Below are 12,045 nucleotides of genomic sequence, written 5' to 3' on the forward strand. Positions count from 1 at the left end.
CATTAGGTTCTAGTTACATAATCACTTTAATGTGTCTAAAAAAAAAAACTTTTACTTTTAACGCCTCCGTGGTCTAGTGGTTAGAGCGTCGCTCTCGACTCCGGAGGTCGTGGGTTCGAATCCCGCGTTGGAAACATGTTATTTCCAAGTTTGGTTAGGACAATGCAGGCTGATCACCTGATTGTCTGACAAGTAAGATGATCCATGCGTCGGATGGGCATGTAAAAAGTCGGTCCTGCGCCTGATCTCTCGCCAGTCGTCGGTCGGTCTTCCGTCCCACTGGGTTATGAGAGTAAAGGAATAGAGAGTGCTCTTGTGTACTGCGCACACACTTGGGCACTATAAAATTACTCCTGCGTACCTGGTCTGGTTTCAATGAAACCGGCCACCGTCACCGTAACCGGTGTGGGGAGTATTATTATTATTATTATGTTTTTTAAATATTTCTTTTCTCCCTTGCGGGGTGTACTAAAGTTGCGGGCTTGTGGCCAAGCAACTTCAGGTGATGGAACAGTTTAATCATTAATTGATAGGAATTTACGAACGATGCGGCATGTATTGAGAATGACCGCTTTTTGTAAGGTGATGTACGTGAGTGGATGAATGTCGAGTGTTTTGAGGGACGTATGTAATGTTTTCGGTATGATGCCAGTGGTTGAAATAATTATGGGTACGGTTTTGACTGAGTTTACTTTCCACTGTGATTTTATTTCTATTGTGAGATCGGTGTATTCAGTTACTTTATTTGTATGGGTGCTTGTGAGGTTGTGTGTGTTGGGTATAGCGATGTCTATCAGGTAGACTGTTCGGTTTTGTTTGTCATGGAGTGTTATATCTGGTCTGTTGTGATGCACGGTCTTGTTCTGTCCCAGTAAAGTTTGTAGTCAGGTGAGTCGAGTATGATTTGTGGATTGTATTTGTAGTAAGGCGTTTTTTCTGTAATGAGGTTGTGTTTGAGTGCGAGTTTTTGGTGTATGATAGCTGCTATCTGGTCGTGTCTGTGTTTGTAGTCTGTTTGGGTGATGGATGGGCAAGAGCCGGTGATGTGTTGGATAGTTTCAGGTTGTCGGTGACAATGTCTGCAGTGATCGCTGCCTGCCCCGCGATCCCGGATGATATATTTTCTATAATTTTTGGTGTCTATGATCTGGTCCTGGATTGCCACCATAAATCCTTCGGTCTCTGGGAACAGCTCGCCTCTCTTTAACCACATGTTTGACGCTTCTTTGTCAACATTACTGCTGGTTAAATCCATACGATGGCGGCCGTGTAGAGACTTCTGGGCCCATGCGTCGATTTTCTGTTGCTTCGAGATAAGTGTGATATGTTTAGTATGATCTGCAAGCATGAGTGGTGTGAATGAGTCTGACTGGCATATGGTGTTGTGAATTGGTGAGTGTTGTGAGCGGTTGTAAAAGTATGTTCTAAGCAGAGTTATTTGTTTGTTGTGTAGGTTTGTGATATCGATTAGTCCTCTACCTCCTTCTATTTTGGGCAGAGTCAACCTTTGGACGCAGGCTCTTGGGTGATGTTTTCTGTGTTTTGTTAATGCCGTGTTTATTGTCGTTTGCAATGATTTAAGGTCGGTTTTGCTCCATTTAATGATTCCGAAAGAGTACGTAAGTATTGGTATGACAAAGGTGTTAATGGCTTTGATTGTATTATGTGTGTTGAGGTGTGTATGTAATATTTTATGTATTCTACATTTAAATTTTTCACGAAGTATCTTTTTTGTGTTTTTGTGATGTATAGTCTGTGTTTGATGATAACCTAGATATTTATAGCCTTCTGCTTGATCTACCGGTCCTATAATTTGCTGATTTTCTAGTTCATATGAGGTCTGTTCTATTTTTCCTTTATTTATTGATTGTATCTTACATTTGTCTACTCCAAATTCCATACCGATATCGTTTGAGAATGTTTGAGTTATATCGGCTAGGCAATTCATCAATTGAGTTAGCAAATAACTTAATGTCGTCCATGTACATAAGGTGAGTGATACGGGCCTGTAGTGAGTTCTGCTTAATTGTGAATCCTATTTCGGTGGTATTGAGCAAAGATGAAAGCGGGTTGAGTGCTAGGCAGAACCATAGAGGGCTTAAGGCATTGCCTTGAAAGATTCCTCTCCTTATGGGAATTAAATCTGTTTCGGCAGTCTTACCATCGGCACTAATTTTTAATTTGGTATTCCATCGTGACATTATGTTTTTTAAAAAGTTGATGATGAGTGGATGTATCTTGTAGTGTTCCAAAATGTATATGAGCCATGAGTGTGGTACAGAGTCAAACGCTTTTTTATAATCGACAAACATGGTGTGTATGTTTCGCTTCTCTTTATGCGCTAGGTTCGAGACTACGGCGTCTATTGTGATCTGTTCTTTGCATCCTTGACTATGTTTGCGGCATCCTTTCTGTTCTTCGGCTAAAATGTTATGGTCTTCTGTGTGTTTGTATATATATTGGCTTAAGCATGACGTGATTATTTTGTATATGTTCTGGAGGCATGTAATAGGACGATATTTGGCTGGGTTTTCGGTATCTACTTGATCTTTAGGTAGCATATAGGTTATTCCTTGTGTTATGTAGTGTGGCATTTCATCGGGTGAATGTATGAATTTGTTAATATGTTGCTCTAAAAGGTAATGAGTGCAGGTGAGTTTTTTATACCAAAAGTTGTGTATATTGTCGGAGCCCGGAGCTTTCCAATTATGAGTCTTAGCTATTACATTTCTTAGTAGATCTATCCCTATTTTTTCAAATTTCATTTCCGTTACATTTTTAAGTTTTTCTTTTTCTCCTTCTATTGAGTAATTTCGTTTGTGTTCTATAGGCTTTGACCATATTTTTGTCCAAAATTCTTGTAAAGTTTGTGGAGTCGGTAAAGTTTTGTTTGCTGTCCGATCATTATTTTCCTGTCCAGCTAATTTTCTGTAAAAAGATTTTTCATTAGAGTAGAATTCTTTATTTTGTCTCTTCCTGTTTGTGGTTTCTTTGTATCTTCTTAGCCGGTTGGTCAATGTATTAAGTTTTTGTTTTAGAGTATCAAGGAAGTGTGAGATTTCTGTGTTTTGGGTTTCGTGTTGGGAGTGAATTTTAAATTGTTGTTTAATAATTTGTATGTGTTTTTCTAATTTATTTGATCGAGTCCCTCTCAAATATTGGCTGAGTCTACCTATATTTGCTCTTAAATTTCCTATTCTTTTTTCTAATCGTTTTTGCCACGATGGAGTTTCAACCTTTTTATTAATTTTATCAATGTCCCTAATTATTTTAGCACCATTAAATTTCACTGTTGTATAAGCTGCGCTATAGATGATAGTTTGTAATGTATTAAAATCTGTATCTGAGTTAAGCATCTTTGGTATTGTGTTACAGTTTAGGTGATTTACAATAGTTGATAATTTTTTAGATGTTTTTAATTTCGGGATATAAGGTCTTTTTGTGGGGTCAACTTCTTTAAATTCATCAATAGTCTGTATTAACATTTCCTCCAGTTGTGTAACTATTTCAGCGGGTAAATTACTAACATATATGCTACTCGGTTCTGCATTATTAGTATCTATTAGTGTTTCTTGATAGTTATTTAATTCAGGGGTTAGCAATTGTGTCTGTGAAAAATCAACATTTGCCTCGCTTTGTGTTTCTTCTAAAAAGAGCGTATCTGTGTTATAGTTTAGTTCCATTTTTACTTCTTCTTTTATGCGGTTAATATGATCTAGAGACAAAAGTTTATTGTTGATGATGATCCTACGCTGATCTGCTATTCTTTGGACAGACAGGTGCGCAAGCTCGGGGCACTTAGAAATTATTTCTTGGTGTAAAAGTGGTCTATATGAAGTGAGGTCCGTTTCTAGTTTTGTGATTCTATAGTAAGTTTTTATGATGAGTTCGTTAAGTTCGCTTGACCATTGCATTCTGCGTGGTGGTGTTTGATGCAAGTTGGTGTTCATGTCTGGCAATTGTTCTTGTCTCTGTATGAACTGTTTTGCTTCTTCTTTAATGTCTACGATTTCTTTTTTTGTCAGCAGGTTGCGGTATGTAATTGCACGTCTTTGATCACCTATTCGTTGTTTAGTTGCTTCCATTTCGGGATATTTTGAAATGAATAATGAGTGTAGCGGTGTTAAATAAGACCTCATATTGGTTTCTAGTTTAGTCAAGATAAAATAATGATGCATAATGAAAATATTCATGTCTTTTGTCCATGTTTTTCGTTTGCATGTTTTGCCTTGGATGGGTGCAGCAATTTCAGCTGTTGGAGCCTCCTGCACAACATCTTCGACCCGTATCGGAGATGACGAATTTGATGAGTTAGATGAAGAGAATGATTTATATATTTCAGCGAAAGACTGGGGAGACGATGGAGCTGATGAGAATAATGATACTGTAGGTGATGAACTTGGTGAGCGATGATAACTTTGGTCTGCAACAGCTCTGGGCTGGGCAGACTGGCGCGACTCGTTGCCCCCCCCAGAATACGAGGGGCAGCCCGGACCTGAAGGCCCGGGGCGGGATTCTCCGTCGCTTTTCGCTTCGGTACCCGCCTGGGGTATATATCTGTTACGTAGTCGCATTTCATAAATAGTTATTATATATACTTTCTACTACTTGCACAAGAGGTAACCAAAAATGAAAGATAGTATGAGAGGAATAAAAGGAGGTGAAAAAATAGTTAACCAAATAAAAACCTAAAACGATACCAAAACAAGAATTGAACAATAAAAAGGTGATGAAAAGATAGCGGAGAGAAAGAAAGAACCGACGATTCGCCACATGAGTGCCTCACCCGTAGAGGACGAGGTGGCGCACCCATGTGTTGCCCGGGGACACTAACTAGGAAGTATCGGCTTCACCCCCTTATTATTATTATTATTAATGTGTCTAAGTGCGACCGTAAGTTAACTATGTACCTAAGTATACACAATAATAATAATTTTAATGTCTACATAGTTATATTTCATTAAATAAGTTAGCATAGTATTTAGTAAAGTGAATAAATACAATTAACAATAAACCTACTTAGATTATATTCAACGGAAAAAGCCTATATTTAGGCTGGCCGCATACGCACGTTTTCTGTATTCGTTTTCCTAATGCGGAATGTTGAATCGGAAGGTAAACACTAGCGCACAGTGCACACGTTTGTTTTTAGGGTTCCGTACCCAAAGGCTGAAAACGGGACCCTATTCATGAGACTTCGATGTCTGTCTGTCCGTCTGTCTGTCTCCAGGCTGATCTCAAGAACCGCTATAGCTAGAGTTCTGAAATTTTCACAGATTGTGTAGGTATATCTGTTGCCGCTATAACAACAAATACTAAAAACAAAATAAAATAAATATTTAAAGGGCACTTCCATACAACAAACGTGATTTTTTGGCCTTTTTCGCTCGATATCAATAATGGCAATAGGTAGCCACTTGATATTTTCACAAAGGCCTTAATTATATGTGTACTTCAATATTTAAGAATAATATTAAAATAAAATAAAAAATTAAGAGGGCTCCCATACAAGAACTGTATATGTTTATTGTTTGCTCTATAACAGTACGAAACCCTTCGTGCCCGAGTCCGACTCGCACTTGGCCGATTTGTATTACCACGCGCGAACGCGCCAGTATTGAACTTGAAAAATACGTGCGGAATTCGTTCCGTACTGAGAAAGACGAACGTGTGCAGCTGTTAATGTATTTTCTACTGTTTCCGTGCATTCGGATTTCCATATACGGAAAACTAATTCGGGAATCGCATACGGAAAACGTATGTATGCGGCCGGCCTTAAATTCATACTGAACACGATCATGAGAAAATAATAACTGTCAGTCTTAAGCAATATTTCATTTTTCACCGGATTTCCGCAACGAAATATGTTAATAAGATATGAATATTAACGTTTTACGTTTTAAATATGCATACCCGGAACGTGAAACGCAATCCTAGAATAAAGTTACTATTGTTAACGTTTATAGGTAGCTTATCATCAGTTCTCAAAATGAAACAATACATGAGTGACCTTGTGGACACGTCCTCTAGTCAGCCAACCGTAGGAACGTCATTACTCATTACAATCATTTCACCGATTTCAAATTGAAGATCACAGTTCCGTGTATTACGCTTATTAACTTTTTTGTAAGTAGGGTATTTTACTGACGTAAAGTCCTGAAATTGTAACAAGTAACAATTGCTTTGATCGCCTATCTTAGCCATACAGCATACCCAAAGTTTGCTCCGCGGAACCCTCCGCGAGCGATACATAAATTGGTTTCGAAATGTCATCAGCCTCCAGTCTCCAGCATGGAGACAATTCATTCCTTTTTTGAGGGGTCCTTCAAAAATGTCACGTCATTGCGCGTGGCCCGACACGCACTTGGCCGGTTTTTTATATGGTCTCCAAAACTTTACTCATATCATTGGGCCTTTTGAAACATTGGGTTATCTGAATGGCAAGATGGTGGTATCACTGGTATTCTAAAGTCTGGCTTCAGTGGACTAAAATTAGATATCTAGGCCTTTTTATATAAAAGAATATCATATCCGTATTATCGATTCCGTAGTATCACTAGCTTTTGATAATTTTTGTATGATCAATGAATGTACATTTATAACGTGTTTAATACTACTACCTAACAAGTAACAAGTAACAACATCATCTCAGTTACGTTCAAAGGAATTTGAACGAAAAGTTCCTATATACTTCGCCGAATACATTTTTTTTAGTTGATCGACTATAAGTAACTCAAAAAACTTATGAAGTCTTCTTAGCCGTGATAGTTTCCTTTTAAGTTCAGCATAATTCCTACTCCCGTGAATTTTTTTACATTTCCAGAAGCAGCCGTTTAGCTGGTAGAAGGGGGGGACACTGGACTCTAACGATTTTTTTAACTTTAAAACTTAATATTTCACAAACGGATCTCTAAATCGGAAAATGATCTATGAATATATTGAATATATATCTCATAATATTTAAAAAAAACCATAATATTTTTATAAACCTATAATTCATCCCCGCTTGATGTGTAGAGAAGGTACCATTTAAAAAAATATTTTTTTTTAAGATTTCATGTACCATTTTGTCGGCATCATTTACATGTGCATTCATGCTAAATCACATGTTTGTAGGTCCTATAGTCTCTGAGCAAAACCGCGAACAGACAGACGGACGGACAGACCGAAACTATAAGGGTGAAGCCAAACGAGCGTAATTTGTGAGTTGTGGATCGCTGAATTTCGGTTCGGCAGAATAAGCGACCAACTACTATAATTACTGTAAGCACTAAGCTGGTGGTCGCTTATGCACCAGACAAATAGCCTGGTACTTAGCCTATCAGGCTATCCGTTGCTCATTTCTAGCGTATTCCGTAAGCGCGTAAGTCACACCAATCGTAATAGTTATACACAAAACTGCTTCACACCTTGCCTTGATATATCTCTATGCCTCACCACTGTTATGATGAACTCATTTTAACTTCCGAATTCACAAGTCCGCTCTAAGAGTGTCATTATGAACTTGCAGCATTGAGGTTTTATTATAGAACGATACATTGTAATGCTAAAATTGGTCTGCGTCATCTTCATGGAAGGACAGGCTGCTTACAAACGGACTCATTACCTCCGTGAGCATTGTCAATAAGACAAAAAGTCCCACGGCTTATAAAGGTACCGCGGCGCGCACGCATGGACAGCGCATCTTGAGATCCGCGCACGATACTGACCAACGTCTCATCGGTGACAAGTGAGTTTATTCATTTTTGGAACACGTTCTTTTTTAATTCAAATTTTTCATTAAGCACACAATGATAAAAATATTGAGCGACATTTTAATATTAAGTATTTAAATAATTAAATAAACAGTAATAAAATATATTATTATTAATAAAGTGCAAATTAATGTTTAAAAAATATTGAGCACCCAATAATAAATTTAAACTAGGTACATTTTAACTTTAAATTTAATTAAATAAAATAATATAAGTACTTACATTAAATATTTTTTTAAATATGTGACAATATAATATTATTTTCTACATAAAAGTGAAATGAATTAAGTAATATGAAAACCTTTTATAAAAGCTTTTGTAGAAAATTTCACGTAACCGCAGCGTATGCATTTTTACGGTTTATTCGCGAGTAGAAAACTAAAATGTTCGTTTTATTACTATCGCGAATAGCGATCGCCTCTTTTTGTTTTTAATTTATACCTTATTAAGTACATTTTATTACTTTTTTCTAATATCTTCATTTATTTAATTATAAAGCAGCCCTAAAAACGATACATAATTAGGTTCTCTTCACCCAGGGCCCCCGTAAGGGCTACTGGCGCCTGTGTGCAAAAAAAGGGTTTTGGCGCCCCTTTAGCCAAATTTTTTGGGACCTTGGTTTTGACGCCCCTAAAGATGGCAATTTGGCGCCTCTACAGGATGGCGCCCGTGTGCATTGCACACATTGCACATATTATGGTAGCGGGGGACCTGATCTTACCACTACTTACCACGCAGAGCAAGTGCTCGAATTTCTTCAGCAAGTAGTTAACTTTGAACTTTCTATTTTGATTCCAGCAGCTTACCTCTTGGTACTCTATTAAAATATTTTTAAGGATTTTAGCAAGCCTAATAGAATCACGGATCACCCCAAAAACATTTACTTACCGAAAATCGTGTCTTTGCGTAAAGTTCAGCCAGTTCAGTTTAAACATGAAAATTGAAATGTTTTGAGTTATTCTAGGCCTAATTTTATAGTTTGTCTAGAAGCTACAGAGGCAGGTGAGATTTCCAGTTTCCACGGTTAACCTGGAAGTCAGTCATCAGTCAGTTTTGTTATTTGTCAAGTGTTCCATATTCTGGACAGACGGACATACCTACTCAATCTCATTTATAATTTTATGTGGACTAACTAGCTGACGCGGCAAACGTTGTTTTGCCATAGGTAGGTAAGTAATAAGTATAGGTATACATAATTATTTCTAGTACTTATCACTTTTTTTATGAAATAAGGGGTCGAGCAAACGAGCAAACGGGTCACCTGATGGAATGCAACTACCGTCGCCCATGGACACTCGCAACATCAGAAGAGCTGTAGGTGCGTTGCCGACCTATAAAAAGTAGATAAAAAATAAAAACAGCTGTTCTCAATTTCATTAAAATCTGTTTACGTTTTGGAGGAGTTCGCGCACAAACACTGTGACACGAGAATTTTATATACTTACTTATACAAGGTGTAACAAAAATAAGTGACAATAATTTAGGGTGTGTACGTATTCCTTGTAGAGAGTTCACTGTGAAAGTAGCAGCGCTGAAAAACCAAAATTTTTTTCACTTTTGTATGGAGAAACTCTTGACGCTGGGGCGCTTGCCCATACAAAAGTGAAAAAAAAATTTGGTCTTTCAGCGCTGCTACTTTCACAGTAACCTCTCTACAAGGAACACGTACACACCCTAAATTATTATCACTTATTTTTCTTACACCCTGTATAGATATTAGATATACCTAGAATTGGTAACATAAACTATGTTCACAGTATGTAATATGTACCTTGTGTAAGCGTCCCGTTGTTGTATGTTACCTTCGGAAGTAGCACGGGCATACGAGTAGTAGTACTAATTACTAGCAATTATAACGTCTTATCTACCTAAAGATCTTTTGTTTGTCATATAGGTAACTACTCAGCTAATGTCTGTCATTAAAAGAAAAAATGTTTTTTTGTTTGTGGATGCTGGTTTCTTGAAAACTTGACGTTGTACATAAATCATAATATTTTGTACATAAGATGTATAAAATATTATGTACATAAGATCTTAAAGTCTAAAGAAACTTGAGCACACGCAAACCTATCTATTATCTAAGTGTTCAAACTTTCACCACCACTTAAAACATTATCTTCGAACCTGCTAAATATTATTCAATTAAGTACCTACGTTTAAAATTAATTTTGAGATATTAGAAATCTAGTAAAAAATTTCACTTAGTAGGTAAATGATATAAGACAAACGGTTACCAAACTCTATCTATTTTGTTTCTCTCGTTTCCTCCATTACATTTGCCTGCTGATACAGATCGTATCGTATTTTATTGGCGAAGGTGCCTCGACTCAATCATTGATTTTCGATTTACAGAATGAAGTCAATATCAACGTTAAATTGTCTCATCTTCATGCTGGGAGTAGCGAGCGGCGCTCCGGACAGAACCAAAAATGTCGCCGAAACTAAAACCAAAGAGAGTTTACAAGAAGCAGCCAGTACTTGTAAGTACTTATTCATTTTTTTAGGGTTCCGTACCCAAAGGGTAAAAACGGGACTCTATTACTTACTAAGACTTCGATGTCTGTCCCGTGTCCGTTTGTCCGTCCGTACGTCCGTCCGTCTGTCTGTCTCCAGGCTGTAACCCAAGAACCGCTATAGCTAGACATCTGAAAGAACAACGAACCTTATTGGCATACAAGTGCATTATAAAATGTCGTATTTTGGCGTAAACCTATGAAACATATTATCTACTTACGGTTACCTATTGCTCCTATTCAAACAACTATTCTGGAAAAAATACTTATTTTGTATCACTTACCATTGCGCAGATTAGTCGTTGTTTTACAAAAAAAAAAAACACTTTCCATTCCAGATTCAAGTCAATATTCAAACTGGGGTGGGAGCAATCCGGGTGGATACCAGTACTCAGTGACGGGTTACGGATCGAATCTGTATCCAGGAAACGGATATTCAAGTGGCGGTTACGGCGCTGACTATAACGGATATTCCGGACACAAAGGATATTCCGGTTACGGATCTAATATCAATAGCATAGACACCGGCTACAGCGGTTACTCCGGTTACGGTTCATCCGGATACGGCTCTGCCGGAAACGGAGGTTACGGATCCGGTGCTGGATATGGAGGTTATGACAGTGCAGCTGGGTACGGGGGTTACGGATCCGGTGCAGCCGGCTACGGATCCGGTGCAGCCGGTTACGGATCCGGTTCAGTCGGTTACGGATCCGGTGCAGCTGGTTACGGATCCGTTGCATCCGGTTACGGATCCGGTGCAGCCGGTTACGGATCGGCCGGATATGGAGGTTACGGCGGTTACGGAGGCAACGGTGGTTTGAACTCGTACTACGGTTACAACAACCCAAGCTACCAGGGCGCTGGTCATCTCGGTTACGGATACCACGATAGGGGTAACATTTACAATAACGGCATCACGCCCAGCCTAGTCACTGGTTACAGAGGATATTCGCGTAGATAGAAATACTTTAGGACCACCGATCGTTCAGTCACATAAGAAACACAGCCTACGAAAAAAATAGGTGTAATGAAAAATAGCTGCGTCTAGTTTCTCCGAGTATGCAGTAAGTAGTACAGTACAGGTTGGACAAACATAAGTGATAATATTATCTACTTTACGGTGTGTATGTTTTTATATAGAGTTCACTGTGAAAGTTTTAGCACTGGAAGAACAATTTTTTTTGACCGACTTCCAAAAAGGAGGAGGTAATTTCTATTTGTAAGGACGAGCGGCCGAGCGTCATGAATTTTCCGATACAAAAGTAAAAAGTTACTCTTTCAGCGCTGCTACTTTCACAGCGGACTCTATAATCTATATAATAGAAGCCTCATAACACCCTAAAGCAGGGGTTTCCAAAGTGTGCTCCGGCCAAGAGGGGCGCCGTAAGTCGGCCTCCACCATTATCCAAAACCAGAAATATTATAAAATAAAATTATAATTAAGTATAATATTATTATGTAAAGCAGGTAGATGATTAAATACATTTTATTTACCTGCTTAAACCTCACTATAATCAAAATTCAAAGGTGTTTATTTATGTATCTTTTTCTAATAGATAGGTAGAGTAAGGCGCCGTGACAAATAAAGTAGGTAGGTATGTAAGTGTTATTGTGTGTTGTTTAGAGCTGTAACTTACGTTGTAACTACTTATGTGGTAATCTGTATTATAGTACTGTAACTCTTAAAATTGAAGGACTATGAATGTACTTAACTTGGAAGTTTGTAAAGCTACTATTTTATAGTATAAGTATTTATATCTAAGTATTTTCTGTAAACC

At 37.9% G+C, this 12,045-nt stretch overlaps 1 protein-coding gene across 1 annotated transcript; it reads left to right on the top strand.

The window, feature by feature from the left end:
* The first annotated feature begins 7,566 nt into the window (after nucleotides 1-7,566).
* Nucleotides 7,567-11,407, top strand: LOC121730952 (keratin-associated protein 6-2-like). Its single transcript, XM_042120195.1, has 3 exons — nucleotides 7,567-7,729; nucleotides 10,107-10,234; nucleotides 10,606-11,407. The coding sequence occupies exons 2-3, from the start codon at nucleotides 10,108-10,110 to the stop codon at nucleotides 11,226-11,228; spliced, it is 750 nt and encodes a 249-aa protein (XP_041976129.1). The 5' UTR covers nucleotides 7,567-7,729; nucleotide 10,107; the 3' UTR covers nucleotides 11,229-11,407.
* The last annotated feature ends 638 nt before the right edge of the window (nucleotides 11,408-12,045 follow it).

This window comes from Aricia agestis, chromosome 10, assembly GCF_905147365.1.
Source record: "Aricia agestis chromosome 10, ilAriAges1.1, whole genome shotgun sequence".
Lineage (NCBI taxonomy): Eukaryota > Metazoa > Arthropoda > Insecta > Lepidoptera > Lycaenidae > Aricia > Aricia agestis.

Excerpts from the sequence above, each read along its gene's own strand:
- LOC121730952 (XM_042120195.1), top strand. The coding sequence starts at position 10,108 with ATGAAGTCAATATCAACGTTAAATTGTCTCATCTTCATGCTGGGAGTA. Across the intron at positions 10,235-10,605 it reads ACAAGAAGCAGCCAGTACTT|ATTCAAGTCAATATTCAAAC; the intron begins GTAAGTACTTAT and ends TTTCCATTCCAG.